This window comes from Gopherus evgoodei, chromosome 10, assembly GCF_007399415.2.
Source record: "Gopherus evgoodei ecotype Sinaloan lineage chromosome 10, rGopEvg1_v1.p, whole genome shotgun sequence".
NCBI classification, from domain to species: Eukaryota; Metazoa; Chordata; order Testudines; family Testudinidae; genus Gopherus; species Gopherus evgoodei.
In genome coordinates, this window is record NC_044331.1 from 63,182,088 (window position 1) to 63,198,128 (window position 16,041).

The following is a 16,041-nucleotide window of genomic DNA, read 5'->3' on the forward strand; positions in this document are numbered from 1 at the left end:
ATAACACAGCAATAATGCTAACCTTTCTCCCACACTTGATCAATTGTGAGGTCTTGAGGCAGAGACTGGTGTTTTGTATTGTGTTTGCACAGCATCTAGTACAATGGGGCCCTGACCTCAACTGGAATACAAAAAATAATAGATCTAGCTCATCTCATGACATACACATTTTTAAGTGCTACCATTTTTATTGCAGAAAGGAAACACTGTGACTTTTTAGACAGTATCGATGGCACACAACAAATTAACTTGCAAATAATTCAACAAAACAGTAGTAATGACCACAAAGTCCTGTTGCATAAAAAGACTACAAAAAACAGCATCCTACCTAGTTTTTGTAACACAAGAGTCAGATTGGTCGCCTTAGGGTAGCCAAATGTCAGTAGTGCCTCACTGTTATGTACACTTTGGCAGAAAATTTCCATTTGCTGGCCAACATGACGAGAGTTAACTGTGTACGTGACTGATGTTTGTCCAGCCATAATTTGCATACGTCTCTCTTGAGCAGAATTTAATCTTTGAAGGTATACAACCATCTGATAAAAGATATGTATAAGTACTGAAAACAGACATTCAAAAACAATATCCTGGCCTGTTCCTTTTCAGAGAAGGACAGCAGAAGGAAAAGTGACTTATCTATAATTGTTACTAAAATTGACCCATACATAGCAGAGCTTTAACCCATTCAATTGTTATCCATTAACATTTCTAGTATCAGATAGATCCATTGAAATGAACTGCCATTTAACTTAAGTTTAATCAATTGTAGGAATCAATTTTATGTCACATATTGCTCAAGTTACACCTTATCCCATAAAAAGATGAAAATATAACTAAGATTATACAATAAACTCTTGATGTGCACGCGCACACACACACACATACAAAGTTTAGAAGACAGGAGGATTTTTCTCCTAATTTCATGAGGGGACATTTAAGAAAATATTTCTCTGTGAAGTACACAATTCCCATTAAAATCATGGGAGCTGTGTCTTACCGAGCAATGCAATGCTCTGAAAATCTATTTCTTCAGGACTTGCATTGCATTTTAAATTCCTGATCATTGTACGTGCTACACTATCAACGATCAAAATGGAACAGACTGGTTCACAAACCAGCAAATTCATCCTTAAGGTTCATATTTTGGCCTTCCTTAGATTGTAAACTTTTGGGGGCAGATACCATCTTTACATTCTGTGTGTGCATAGTGCCTAGCACAGCAGGGTTCTGGTCCACGACTGGAGGTCCTTGGTGCTACTGGATTACAAATAATAAGTAACAATTCATCAAACTATTTTAAAATGAAAAATACCTGGATCGATGCTGAGACTCCAAGTTGTGTCAGCCATGGCCAATTGTGCTGGAAATTCCCAGTCAAGTCAGTTCTTGCCTCAGTCTTTTGGATTTGTCCTCCCAGAACCATCAGGCAAGAACCATAGAGTGTTTTGATACAGAAACTCTTGCTATCCTTCAGGTCAATGGTAGCCTGTGAGTGATAATATCAACGGTATAAAAAAGGGTGAGTTTACAAAAGTTAGTCAGGATTCCCTTTTCAATTCAGGATGGATCTTTGAGATGAGGTATAAAAGAGATGTCTCAGGAGCTTGTGGGTCATTAAGGGAAAGTTTAACTTTGGTGTTTAGCATGAAATTCCAATTTGGGTAATTACATTCTGGTTACCTCAGTGTTCCCAACCTCCGTCGTGTCCAGATGGTTTGTTTCTTCTCCCTTGTTTTTCTGTTCAGTGTTGTTAAACACGTGGTGCCCTGTTTCTCCGTTTGCTCTCAGGTGCAATTCAAGGTAGTATTGACATTGATTTATAAAGCCCTAGCAGGTTTGGGGCCCTGCTATTTGAGAGTTTGCCTCTCTCCTTGTGCATCAACACAACAGGAGAATTTAGCTCACACATCCTCCTTCTTAGTCACTGATTGCCCAGGAATAGCGGAGGGCCCTTGGTTCTGGAATTTATTTTCTCCCTGAGAGAGCCCAAATCTCAGAGTATACGGCAAAGCCAGTGTTGCCTGAGGTGGCCCCTTCACTTCCCTTGTTCCTTTCAGCTTAATTAATAGAATCAGCATTGAAACCCTGCATTGACGTTTATCCAAACATTTCTGTATTGCTTTGCAAATGTCTGTGCATGTGCCCAGAGACCTACTGTGTGAAAGAAATTTTAAAAAATAAATAAGGAAATAAATTTCTCCTGCATTTTTCAATTCCATCAGCTGTTCTCTCTTCCCAGTCTAAAATGCTGCATTGCTACATGTTGTTAAACAAGTTGTGTTTCAACCTAGAGGTGGCCTTAATTTGGAGATGGATCCTTAATGGGTGATGCACTTTGAGGGGAAAGGCATTATATACGTGTCATATTACTAAATAGAAGTGTATTACCATAGTGAGGCCAGGACAATTAATTGCAATTGCATAATGTACTAATTAATCATTAATTAGTACATTATGAATTTTTTAAAAGCATAAGGTGTGACATTTACAAACAGAAAATTAAATTCTATTTTCCAGAGACGTAGTGTATTATAAATGAACAGAATACCTTTCATTTGTCTGTCTAGGTTAAAAAGTCAGTAGTACCAGACAAACTTTTATTGGGTGTCTGCGATGATCGAGCTACTATTAGGAGGAAGCATTAAACTGTTTTCAGCTTCTGCTTCCTACCCCATAAACAGGGTGTGTGGTTCTCTCCATTTACTTCCAAGCCCTCTGAGGGAACCTGGTGTTCTGCAAATAAATGTCAAGCTTCAAAGCCACATTTCCCAAGTATTTATGTGGCACACTCTCCTCCCATCAGGCCACTTTACTGCAGAAGAGTACTTGGAGATATTTCAAAAGCTGCACATTTTTTTCATATCTCTCCAATTTAACCCAGACATTTATTCATAAGCTTTTACCCTAACCTCTTCCATGCAGCTGTGGGGTTAATGGGCAGCTGGTGCCATTTCAAGGGTCTCTATCTTACGAAGGTTCTCAAGTGTTTAAATTTCATTAGGCCATTTCAGCTACATATTGTTGAAATGGAAGAGCCCAAAACCATATGAATAAAACCTGTCCAGCTCTATATATTACATTGCTGAAGTGGCTCACAGCATGATGATCACCTGGGGACAGTGTGTTCACACCTCGCCAGTGTGCTGCATGGGGCAGTACATGATGCCTTGGATCAGATTGCCCTGCTGCACCATTATCTCAGGTGGTGTGTGTGCAAAGGAGCATCAGCAGGTGAGGGGCATGCGAGGGAGGAAACCTAAATGCTGACAGTTTTAAAAGAGAAAGCAGGACAGGCTGCTTCAGTTTTTCACAGGACAGAAAGGGGGAAAATAAAGACAAGTGCAAAGTGCTTCACTTAAGAAGGAAACACCAGATGCACAACTGCCAAATGAGGAGTAACTGAGTAGGAGGTAGTACTGCTGATCCGGGATCTGGGGGTTGTAGTGGATCAAACTGAATCTGAGCCAACAATGTGATGAAGTGGCAAAAATGTCAAACATCATTCTGGGGTGTATGGACAGGAGTGTTGTATGTAAGACACTGGAGGAAATTGTCCTCTTCTACTCAGCACTGGTGAGGCCTCAGCTGGAGTACTGTGTCCAGTTCTAGGCACCAACTTTAGAAAAGATGTGAACAAATTGGGGAGAGTCCATAGGAAAGCAACCAAAATGATAAAATTTTGGAAAACCTGACCTATGAGAAAAGGTTAGAAAACTTTGGTATGTTTAGTCTTCAGAAGAGAAGACTGAGGAGAGATCAAATAACAGTCTTCCAATATGTTAAGAGCTGTTATAAAGAGGACTGTGATCAATTGTTCTCCATGTCCAGTGAAGGCTGGGAAAGAAGTAAGGGGCTTAATGTGCAGCAAGGGAGATTTAGGTTTGATATTGGGAAAATCTTTCCAACTCTAAGGGTTGGAATAGGCCTCCAAGGGAAGTTGCAGAGGTTGTTAAGAACAGGTTGGACAAACACCTGTCATGGATGGCTAGGTTTACTTGGTCCTGCTCAGAGAAAGGGGCTGGACTATACAACCGCCCGAGGTCCCTGCTAGCTCCACATTTCTGTGATTATATGAAAAGGAAAGTGAGGCAGGCCCTGAGCAGCTGGGCTCTTAACAAGCTAGAAGCCTCCTTTGCCTCCTGTGGAACGTATATTGGTCCAGCTTACTCGCTTGGGACTTTCCCTCCTGGGGAGCAAGGCCAGCTCCTGGGCTCCCCCTTTCTGAGATTTGAAAGCAAAGAGCAGAGGCCCAGAGCTGCTGGAGCAAAAGTGGAGCTCTGCAGATATGGTAGGGCCAGCCTAAATTCATTGCCTTTGGGTTAAGAGGTGAGGGGCAGGAAACCTAACTTGACTGCACTGGAAGCAGCCTGAGACCATCCCTGCTCCCTGGAAAATCTCATCCCACAAGAATCCTGGTTTATTTAATTAATATGGTGAAAAAGAGAAAGTTACTCACCTTGTGCAGTAACTGAGGGTCTTTGAGATACATGTCCCTGTGGGAGCTCCACTTCGGGTGTCGGTGCGTCCCGGCGCCGTCTATCGGATATTTACAATAGCAGTGTCTGCGCGTGCACAGTCGGTGTCTCGTGGTGCCATTGGTGCTGCATCTAGCACGCGCACAACCCAATCCCACCAGTTCCTTCTTTACCACAGAGTCCTTACTGCGAACTCCGAAGTAGAGGGGAGAAAGGTGGGAGACCCACAGGGACACACATCTTGAAAAACTCAGTTACTGCCCAAGGTTAGTAACCTTCTCTTCTTCTTTGAGTGCTCTCCTTGTGGGTTCTCCATTTCAGGTGACTGTAGAGCAGTGCCCCTCAAAAGGGAAAAAAGGACTTCGGGTTTGAGTAATAAAGTTAAGTACGATTAGGCCAACTATGGCGTTAGCCCAGAAGTCTTAAGTAATTACATAGTAGTCAGTGAATGTGTGGACAGAAGCACAAGTGGCCACTCTGCAAATCTCTAATATCGGAACATTGTTTAGGAATGCTATCGAGGTTGACACTGAGCGTGTAGAATGAGCTCTGATGTGCCCAGGCGGGTTCGTGTTTCGAATACAATAGCATTGTTGAATGCATGTGGAGATCCATTTTCACAGTCTCTGAGTGGACTGCTGGGAATGTTTTAAAATGGAATGCTCGGTAGCAGAAAAAAAGTCTGGGAGATTCTCTGAAAGGTTTTGTTCTTTCCAAGTAAAAAGCTAATGCACGCCTAACGTCCAAAATATGCAAGATGGTCACTGTTGGATTCCTGTAAGGCTTGGGATAGAACATGGGAAGATGTATTGGTTGATTCATATGAAAGGATGATGTGACCTTTGGTAGAAGGTTGGGTGTGGTCGTAGCATGACCTAGTCTTTGAAGAATATTGTGTAGGAAGGATCGGCCATAAGAGCCCCATCTCACTTACCCATCTGGCAGAAGTAATAGAGACTAAAAAGGCCACTTTCATGGACAAATGAGGAGGGAACAGGTGGCTAGGGGTTCAAATGGTGGTCTGGTGAGGCATTTCAATACCAGACTGAGGTCCCAGGCAATAGTAGGTTGGGGAACCTGTAGGTACATGTTCTGGAGTCCCATGAGGATGCGTTTAATAATGGGGTGTGAGAAGATCAAGGTCCCGTCAATCTCATGACGGAATGCTGTAATGGCTGCAAGATGGACTTTGATCAAGCTCATAGATAAACCTAAGCGTTTCCCCTCCAGTAGGTAACGGTGTAGTGGAGGCCGTCAAATGTTTTTCTTGATACCAGTAGGAGAATCTCTTCCATTTTTTTTTAAGGTAAGTATTACGTGTGTTCACTTTCTTTCTGTTTAGTAATACATGTTTGACTTATTCCAAGCAGGCTAATTCACCATGATGGAACTATTCAGGAGCCATGCTTGTAGGTGAATCTTTGGATTCAGGTGAAGAGTATGATCATTGTCCAGAGACAGCTGGTCCAAGCGGCAAGGGAAAGCTTGAGGGACGCATATTGCCATGCACAGCAGGTGAAGGTACCATGCCTGTTTGGGTCACTTCAGGACTATCAGGATGACCATGGCCTTGTCTAAACATATTTTGTGGATCACACATGAAATTAGAGGAATCGGGGGGGGGGAATGTGTACATGAGTTGTGCCTCCCATGTGATGATGAAAGTGTCCCCCAGTGATCATGGTCCCATTCCCGCTCTCAAGCAGAACACTGTGCATCTGTCTGCATCCCCAACAAACCACAAGTCAATGAGGGGAGTGCCCTACTGGTGAAATATGGATTGCAGGACTCCCCTTTTCACTTCCCATTCGTGGTCCAGAGAGAAGTACCTGCTCAATATGTCTGCCGTCAAATTCTGACAGATGGGAAAGTAGGAGGCCGAAATGTTTATGTTGTTTATGTTAACCAGTTCCACAGTTTCATGGCTTCGGTGCATAGTGAGTGTGATTGAGCACCCCCTTGACGATTGATGCAAAACATACAGGCAATGTCGCTGATCATTATGCAGACTGATTAATTCCTTATGTATAGTAGAAAATGTCTGCAGGCATTGTGTACTGCACATAACTAGTAAATTGATGTGCAAATGAGACTCCACAGGAAACCATTTGCCTTGAGTCATGTGCTGATGCACGTGGGCTCCCTAGCTTATCAGCGAGGCGTCCATTATGATTACTATTGATGGAGGTTCCTGTTGGACCAGGATGCCCAGGCATACATTTTCTGGTCTTGTCCACCAGTGTATAGGCTGTGTTTGCTGCATATGTATGCTGAGCTCAACCAGCACATATGTAATCTTGCATGTAGTACCAAAAACGTTGTGACTACCATGTGTCCTGACAGTTGTATGACAGTACGAGCCGGTATTTGGAGACTTAGTCTGACCTCCGAGATGAGGTTTGTCAGCATTATGAATCTGTTCAGAGGTAGGGATACCTTAGCCTCTGTGGCATTGAGATGTGCCCAGATGAAGTCCAGTTGTTGAACAGAGATTAGAGTAGTTTTTCATTCATTTATCTGTAGCTCTAGATCCCTGAAGAGTGTGATCGTCAACTGGACTGTGTCCAGTGCTTCTTGTTGAGTTGGACCTTTGAGAAGGCAATCGTCCAAGTATGAGAAGAACATTATCCCTTGTTTGTGTAGATGTGCTGAGAGAAGACACTTGGCACAGTGGACAGGCCGAATGGTAATGCTCTGTACTGGAAGTGGCCATGTCCTACTGTGAATGGCAGGAATTTCCTGTGAGCAGGGTGTATGGTAATATGGAAATAAGCATCTTGGAAGTTGAGGTCAGAAAACCAGTCATCCTTTTGCAGCATTGGAACAATCATGCCCAGTGCGAACACCTTGAACTTGTTGAGTGCAAATAAACTTGAGCTTCCTGAGGTTCAAGATAGGTCTCCACCCCCCATTCTTCTTCTGGGTCAGAAAGTAGTGGGATTAGTACCCCTTCTCCTTTTATTACAAAGCACCCGTTCTATGGCCCCTAGTTGCAGAAGATGATTGACTTCTTATCGTAACAGGTGCTTGTGAGAAGGGTTCATGAAGAGGGACAGGGAAGGGGGTAAGGTAGGTGGTTGGGAGGTAAAAGGGATCATACTATCTCCAACACCCACTGGTCTGTGGTTATTGATGCCCAAATATGGTAAAAAGGGTAAAGACAATGACCAAAGCATGGGGATGGATACGGGTGTAAGCGCTGCCTGGTGAGAGAGGTCTCAAATCCAGGACCAAAACTTCTAAATTGTGGCTTGGGCAGAGCTGATTGAGAAGTCGACAGTTGAGATTGAGATACTCTCTGTCGCTGCAACCATTGATGCTGTTGTTGATTCTCGTATTGCCGCTGTTGTTGTCAGTTAGAAAAGGAATCTCTGGTTCTCTAATAAGGTTGGTGGTATCTTCTCTTTGCAGGTGGAATATACATTCCTCAGAGTGTGAAGGATGGCTCAAGAATCCTTGTCTGTCTTGGTTGAGAACAACTTCTCTCAGTCAAAGGGCAGGCCTTCAACCTTGGTTTGGAGTTCCTTGGGAATGCCCCAGGATTGCAGCCAGGTTGCTTGGTGCATCACTGCAGTTGTGGCCATGGTTCTGGCTGCCATGTCAATTAGGTTCAGGGACTCTTGAAGGGCTGTGTGAGCGACAAGTTAGCCCTCATTTAGAATGGCCTTGCATTGTGCTTGTTGCTCCTCTGGAAACTCCTCAGTGAAAGAGCTCAATTTCCCATAGTTATAATTGTATTTTGCTAACAGAGCAGAATAATTGGTGACTCTGAATTGTAATGTCGCTGAGGAGTAAACTTTTTATCCAAAGAAGTTGAGCCTCTTGTGTTCCTTATCTTGTGGGGCTGATCAAAACTGTAGTTGTTTGCCTGATTGATTAGCAGCATCAAACATGAAGGAGTTGGGAGGCAGGTGCGAGGAAGTTCACCCCTTTGGCGGAGTCTTAATATTAGTTCCTATCTGCCCTTTTGCATGTCGGCAGAATCAACCCAGGGTCTGCGAAATTGTCTCTGCTGGTTCCAGAATCACATATTTGATGAGCAGAGTGATCTTGGAAGTAGAATTTGTACCAGTTTGTGCTGGTTTGTCTGAACTTCCTCCAAGGGGATATCCTGGCTTTGGGTGATCCACCTAAACAGTTCCTGGAACTGTTTGAAGTCAACTGCCAAGGTTAGCGGTGGTGACATGATTGCTTCGTCCGAGGAGGAGGAGGAAGAATTGTGAGCAGGAGATGTAACTTCCTAATCTGTGCCTGTTTCAGTGTCATCTCCAACGTCCTTAGCCTCCTTTGGCTGTGGGATGGAGGACACGGGATTAGACCAGGTCACCCACGGCTCATAGAGGTGATCTTAGAAGTAGGGTCCTCGGTAAGCTCATCAGGGTTCCCAATGTGCCCATTGCATTGGAAAGGCCATCGGTGGGGACATCCACAGCAGTTCGTACCAGGGTTGATCCTTCTGGTTGTAATGGTATTTGGGCCCCATATGGCTCCAGAATGGTCTTCATTCGGTCATTGATGATGAGTGTTGTGATGAAAAGGTGCCTGGCCCCTGCACATGATCATAGAATATCAGGTTTGGAAGGGACCTCAGGAGGTCATCTAGTCCAACTCCCTGCTCAAAGCAGGACCAATCTCCAACCAAATCATCCATCCAGGGCTTTGTCAAGCCTGACCTTAAAAACCTCTAAGGAAGAAGATCCCACCACCTCCCTAGGTAACCTATTCCAGTGCTTCACCACCCTCCTAGTCAAAAACTTTTTCCTAATATCCAACCTAAACCTCCCCCACTGCAACCTGAGACCATTACTCCTTGTCTTATCTGCTACCACTGAAAACAGTCTAGATCCATCCTCTTTGGAACCCCCTTTCAGGTAGTTGAAAGCAGCTATCAAATCCTCCCTCAGTCTTCTCTTCTGCAGACTAAATAATCCCAGTTCCCTCAGCCTCTCCTCATAAGTCATGTGCTCCAGACCCCTAATCATTTTTGTTGCCCTCCGCTGGACTCTTTCCAATTTTTCCACATCCTTCTTGTAGTGTGGGGCCCAAAACTAGACACAGTACTCCAGACTAGGTCTCACCAATGCTGAATAGAGGGGAATGATTATGTCCCTGGATCTGCTGGCAATGCTCCTACTTATACAACTCAAAATGCTGTTAGCCTTCTTGGCAACAAAGGCACACTGTTGACTTATATCCAGCTTTCCGTCCACTGTAACCCTTAAATCCTTTTCTGCAGAACTGTTGCTTAGCGACTCAGTCCCTAGTCTGTAGCAGTTCTTCTATCCTAAGTGCAGGACTCTGCACATGTCCTTGTTGAACCTCATCAGATTTCTTTTGGGCCAATTCTATAATTTGTCTAGGTCTCCCTGTATCCTATCCCTACCCTCCAGCATATCTACCACTCCTCTCAGTTTAGTGTCATCTGCAGACTTGCTGAGGGTGCAATCCATGCCATTCTCCAGATCATTAATGAAGATATTGAAAAAAAACGGCCCCAGGACCAACCCTTGGGACACTCCACTTGATACCGACTGCCAACTAGACATGAAGCTATTGATAACTACCCATTGAGCCTGATGATCTAGCCAGCTTTCTACCTACCTTATAGTCCATTCATCCAACCCATACTACTTTAACTTGCTGGCAAGAATACTGTGGGAGACGGTATCAAAAGCATTGCTAAAGACAAGGAATAATGCATCCAGTGCTTTTCCCTCATCCACAGAGCCAGTTATCTTGTCATAGAAGGCAATTAGGTTAGTCAGGCATGACTTGCCCTTGGTGAATCCATGCTGACTGTTCCTGATCACTTTCCTCTCCTCTAAGTGCTTCAAAATTGATTCCTTGAGGACCTGCTCCATGATTTTGCCAGGGATTGAGCTGAGGTTGACTGGCCTGCAGTTCCTTGGATCCTCCTCCTTCCCTTTTTTAAAGATGGGCTAATGTAGTGCCTTTTTCCAGTCATCTGGGACCTCCCCCTATCGCCATGAGTTTTCAAAGATAATGGCCAACGGCTCTGCAATCACATCTACCAATTTCTTTAGCACCCTCGGATGCAGTGCATCCGGACCCATGGACTTGTGCTCGTCCAGCTTTTCTACATAGTCCTGAACCACTTCTTTCTCCACTGATGGCTGGTCACCTCCTCCCCATATTGTGCTGCCCAGTGCAGTAGGCTGGCAGCTGACCTTGTTCGTGAAGACAGAGGCAAAAATAGGACTGAGTACATTAGCTTTCTCTACATCCTCTGTCAGTAGGGTGCACCTCCCTCATTCAGTAAGGGGCCCACATTTTCCCTGACCACCTTCTTGTTGCTAACATACCTGAAGAAACCCTTCTTGTTACCATTAACATCTCTTGCTAGCTGCAACTCCAAGTGTGGGCTGACCTTCCTGATTTCATTCCTGCATGCTTGAGCAATATTTTTATACTCCTCCCTGGTCACTTGTCCAATTTTCCACTTCTTTTAAGCTTCTTTTTTGTGTTTAAGATCAGCAAGGATTTCACTGTTAAGCCAAGCTGCTCATCTGCCATATTTACTATTCTTTCTATACATCGGGATGGTTTGTTCCTGCAACCTCAATAAGGATTATTAAAAATACAGTCAGCTCCCCTGGACTCCTTTCCCCTTCATGTTATTCCTTCCAGGGGATCCTGCCCATCAGTTCCCTGAGGGCATCAAAGTCCAGGGTCCATATTCTGCTGCTCTTCTTTCTTTCTCGTGTCTGAATCCTGAATTCAACCATCTCATGGTCACTGCCTCCTAGATTCCCATCCACTTTTGCTTCCTCTGCTAATTCTTCTGTTTGTGAGCATCAAGTCAAGAAGAGCTGTGCCCCTAGTTGGTTCCTTCAGCATTTGCATCAGGAAATTGGATGATCATCATCATCTTCACTAGACAAATGTAAAGCTACCTGAGAAGTCTGGGGATCACCGCTATAGAGTTCAGGGAACCCTCGGTACTGAGCAAAGGAGACCGGGATGCCAAAGAAATAGCCAAGGCTCTCTGTTGCAGCAGATTCTGTGGCATTTCAGTTGGCCATACCATCAGTGCCAATGGGGGTGCTCTCGTCGGTGCCACCAGCTGTTTTGGCAGTTTAATCAGTGTGGTTGGTGCTGATTTAGCTTTCTCTACTGGTGACAACTGTGATGTTGGTGCCAGAGGAGGAGGCATGTTGCCGGAGGAGACACTCTGTATCACTGGTGAGGTCAGTGCCATGGAGGAGGCATGTCTTCATCTGTGCCTCAACTCCATCTCCTTTGCTCGGCACTCGGCTGTGCCAGAGGTACAACTCAAACATGTGTCAGCATTGAGGGTACTAACCTGGCAGGAGACCACCGTTATTTCTGCAGTGCTCTCTGCAGAGAGGTCTGTGCACTCTTCCTCAGTCTTTTAGAGGAAGGCATGCCTCCTGTCCCTGAGAGAGGTGGTCTGCGGGTCCATCTCAGGTTGGAGAGATTTCTTCCTCAAGATCATTTTGAGGCAGACAGCCCAGTCACACCAGGCTCTCACCTTCAGATTGCTACAGTCAGCAGCAGCTCCAGGCACCAGCACTCCAAGTGTGTGGCTGGGGTGGCAAGCCGCAGGGGGCACCCTGGCGGTCCCTGCGAGGGTGGCAGTCAGGCAGCCTTCGGTGGCTTGCCTGCAGGAGGTCTGCCGGTCCCGTGGATTCGGCGGCAATTCAGCGGTGGGTATGCCGAAGCCGCGGGACCGGAGACCTCCCACAGGCAAGCTGCCAAAGTCAGCCTGACTGCCATGCTTGGGGCAGCAAAAAAGCTAGAGCAGCTCCAGCTACAGTGGATGCATTTTTGTGGTATACGCGCCTCCATGAGACCCCTTACACACGACTGCCCATCAGAAACGGGCATTGCTTCACAGCAGGAGCTGCATCACTTAAAGCCTGGGGAGCCAGGCATCTCTGACAGTTTCCCCACACTGGGGTCGGTTAACCATGGGGAAGATAAAATAGGGAGAAGTAAAGTAAAAACAATTAAATAACTAACACTAACTATGATTTTCTAACTCTTTAAATAACTATTTAAACTACTATTTCTAAAGGTATGGGAAGAGTGGTGAACACTGCCCCAGAGCCCTGTCTTCAGACAAGGATGGTTGATAAGAAACTGGAAGGGTCAGGTCATGTGCACACTAGATGCGGCACCACAAGATATCTACCGTGCACACGCAACACTGATACCATAAATCTCTGATTGATGGTGCCGGGAAGCTCTGACACATGAAGTGGAGTATCTACAGGGACAGAACTCAAAGAAGCAGCAACAGATTTATAATCTGCCCATTATGGCATGACATGCAAAACCCAAGTGTTCGGCCATTTTTCATGCAGTCAACTGGCTTGCATCACACACTGGCAGGTTTGAAAATTGTGAGGTATATTTGTATACAGACTACAAATGTCCTAGTACATTAAATGTCACAACTGGTACAACAAATAACCATTAAAACTTTGCACACTTTGTGATCAGTGCTGGGACTACAACATGTGTGCTCATGAGGTAGTGTCCAAGTGTGGGAAATAGTAGAAGGCTCAAAATTAGGTTTTGGAGGACAGGAACAATAGCTGTTCTCTAGGACAGATGGATTAAAGGCAGAGAAGGTTCTCAAGAGCAGTATGGCAGCTGTCTGGGCCAGAAACTAAGGAAGAAACAGTAGCCTGGCAGTGATTATAGAAATAAGAAGGGAAGATGAGTTGGTGGGATGGAGGGAAAGAGATCATCTCAGATGCATTAATATGGAGGCAGGAAAAAGCCAAGTTACCAAACATAAGATTAAGCAGCTAAAATATTGAGAACAATCTATGCTACCTGCAGCTACTGGAGCCTATTCGTTTGTGGTACCAAATTGCTACTCATGCTAATTTAACTTTGTTGAACTGGGGCGTTAAATAAAGCAGTATTGTACAGCTGCTCTGAAATCTCCAATGTTGTTGTTTCCTCCAGAAGGGATAATACAGTAATAAAAACATAAGAAGGAGAGAACAAGAGCAGTACATGAAGATGGAGAAGCATTCATCATGTTCTATCAATAATGAGTCCTATTTTTTTCATATGTCATATGTGCCGCACACAGTAACATCTACATTCCTCCTCTCTTTGCCATTACAGTTCTGTTGTATTCCTCTTGCTTCCCTCATAGCCTGGTTATTGTCTGGATGTGTGCCACTTTTGTTACCATACAAACCAAAGGACAACATACCTGCAACTCAATCCTGTCTTCTATTCTCAGTGCCTTCAGCGCCTCTACATTATGTGTGAGCTTGTAGTTAATAGACACATGGTCCCGCTTCCGAATAAAGCTCAATTCTTCTGTAATCTGTTTTGTCAGCACAAAATATGTTATCACTTGTATGTAGTGCATCTCCAGTATAGACTGAATAGTGACCAATCAAAACCATCATTTCTACTGCATTAGAGAAAACATTTCATAATGGATATCATAACACTTGTTTACGTTATAAATAGAATGTGGGTTTTGTCATACTTACTGTTTTTCTAAAAACTAGAGGGAATGTAATAGTGATGGCACAAAGAAAAGACTCTTAAAAATGAACAGTTTTGGTATACCTTTGGAGATGGGCTGTCATAAACAGATAGCTAAGGGTTAATGTCTCTTTCACCTGGAAAGGAGTAACCTGAAACACCTGACCAGAGGACCAATCAGGAAACAAGACTTTTTCAAATCTGGGTGGAGGGAAGTTTTGGGTGTGAGTTCTTTGCTCTTTGTCTTGTGTCTGACACTCTCGGCTCTGAGAGTGATCTTTCTGTCTCCTGGCTTTCTAATCTTCTGTTTCCAAGTTGTAAGTACAAAGATAGGAAGACCATAGGTTTATATTGTTTTCTTTTGTATTTACATGGGTATAGTTGCTGGAATGTGTTAAATTGTATTCTTTTTGGATAAGGCTGTTTATTCATTTTTTTCTTTTAAGCAAATAACCCTGTATTTGTCACCTTAATACAGAGAGACCATTTTTATGTCCTTTTCTTTCTTTTTATATAAAGCTTTCTTTTTAAGACCTGTTGGAGTTTTTCTTTAGTGGGGACTCCAGGGAATTGAGTCTGCAGCTCACCAGGGAATTGGTGGGAGGAAGAAGTCAGGGGGAAAATCTCTTTGTGTTAGATTTACTAAGCCTGACTTTGCATACCCTCTGGGTGAGGGAGGAAAAGGAGAGATTAGCTCTCTCTCGGTACTTGTGTTTTCCAGGACTGGAAATAGGGAGGGTGGAGTCCCTCTATTTAGATTCACGGAGCTTGCTTCTGTATATCTCTCCAGGAACCCAGGGAGAGAACACCTGGAGGGGGGAAGGGAAAGGGTTTATTCCCCTTTGTTGTGAGACTCAAGGAATTTGGGTCTTGGGGTCCCCAGGGAAGGTTGCTGGGGGGACCAGAGTACCCCAAAACACTGTAATTTTTTGGGTGGTGGCAGCTTTACCAGGTCCAAGCCGGTAACTAAGCTTGGAGGTTTTCATGCTAACACCCATATTTTGGATGCTAAGGTCCAAATCTGGGAAATATGTTATGACATGGGCATTCTGGATCATTCCTGACATCAAATGCATTGTTGTAAGAGATAGTGCAATTCGAAAGATTGAAAAAAGTGTATTGGGGACTGGGCAACCCAGAAGGTTAGGGCTCAATCCAGCACTCAGTGAAGTCTATGAGAATCTTTCCATAAATGTAAAGGACATTGGTTTGGGGGCCCTAGGCCCGATTTAAAACTGACTAGAGTCAATGAAAAAACTCCCATTGACTTAATGGGCTTTAGATCGGGCTCTTAATTAGTTAGACTTTCTATTTAAGAATATGGATAAATATCCAAGGTGAGTCACAGTAGTCTTGTGAATGGTCTCATGCTATTACTGAGTGGGCATGTGTCTGTGGTGCAATGATTTTCAAGCCTTCTTTAAGTGTAGCTTGTAAGGCCATGAAAAAGCCCATGCATAGCATATCTTTTAATGCATCATCCATAGTTCTAACAAGGCTCCTTCTGTCACCTATTCAAAATGAAAAAAATAACGGTCACCAAATCAGCTCCATGTTTCTAACCTTTCCTCTGAACAATAGGTATGTGGAGACACTTACTTGTTTGCCGTCCACACTAAACTGAATGAATCTTTTATAGAGGTCACCATTTTTTTCTGAAGTCACATCCACTAATGTTCTTGCAGGAATGCCAAGGTCAACGGCTCCTTGGATATTATGAGTTATCAGGCCATCCAGCTCTTGTTTGTCCTGTTAACAATTTAACACACACAAAGGTTTAAAATATGATATTCTTCTCAGTGTGTGTAAAAGAGCTTAGCCCTTGCAGTTTATACACAGCTCAAAGGACAACTCAGTAAGTCTAGGTCTCCTCATACTCTGGTGTAAATTAGACATAATTGTATTGAAGTTAATAGCATTATACTATTTGTACTCTTCTATCTAGCAATACCTGACAACAAGAAAAGCTACAACCACCATAATTTTATTGTGGCATTGAATAAAGAAATAGAAGATGATTGAACTAGCCACTGCCCTTTCAAGTTGCACTGTTAAACACAGAGTT

The 16,041-nt window shown here is 43.9% G+C and overlaps 1 protein-coding gene across 8 annotated transcripts in view; it reads right to left on the reverse strand.

Annotated features, from left to right (window-relative positions):
- LOC115658723 overlaps positions 1–16,041 on the reverse strand; it is a 196,434-nt gene that overhangs the window by 40,153 nt on the left and 140,240 nt on the right. For 7 of the 8 annotated variants that reach the window (XM_030578103.1, XM_030578104.1, XM_030578106.1 and 4 more), the window contains 4 exons: positions 15,576–15,725; positions 13,693–13,809; positions 1,313–1,486; positions 329–536 (listed from right to left, as the gene is read on the reverse strand). In XM_030578103.1, the coding sequence (XP_030433963.1) occupies positions 329–536; positions 1,313–1,486; positions 13,693–13,809; positions 15,576–15,725 (649 nt within the window). The remainder of the gene's footprint in view (positions 1–328; positions 537–1,312; positions 1,487–13,692; positions 13,810–15,575; positions 15,726–16,041) is intronic. The other variant, XM_030578105.1, reaches the window with a different exon arrangement.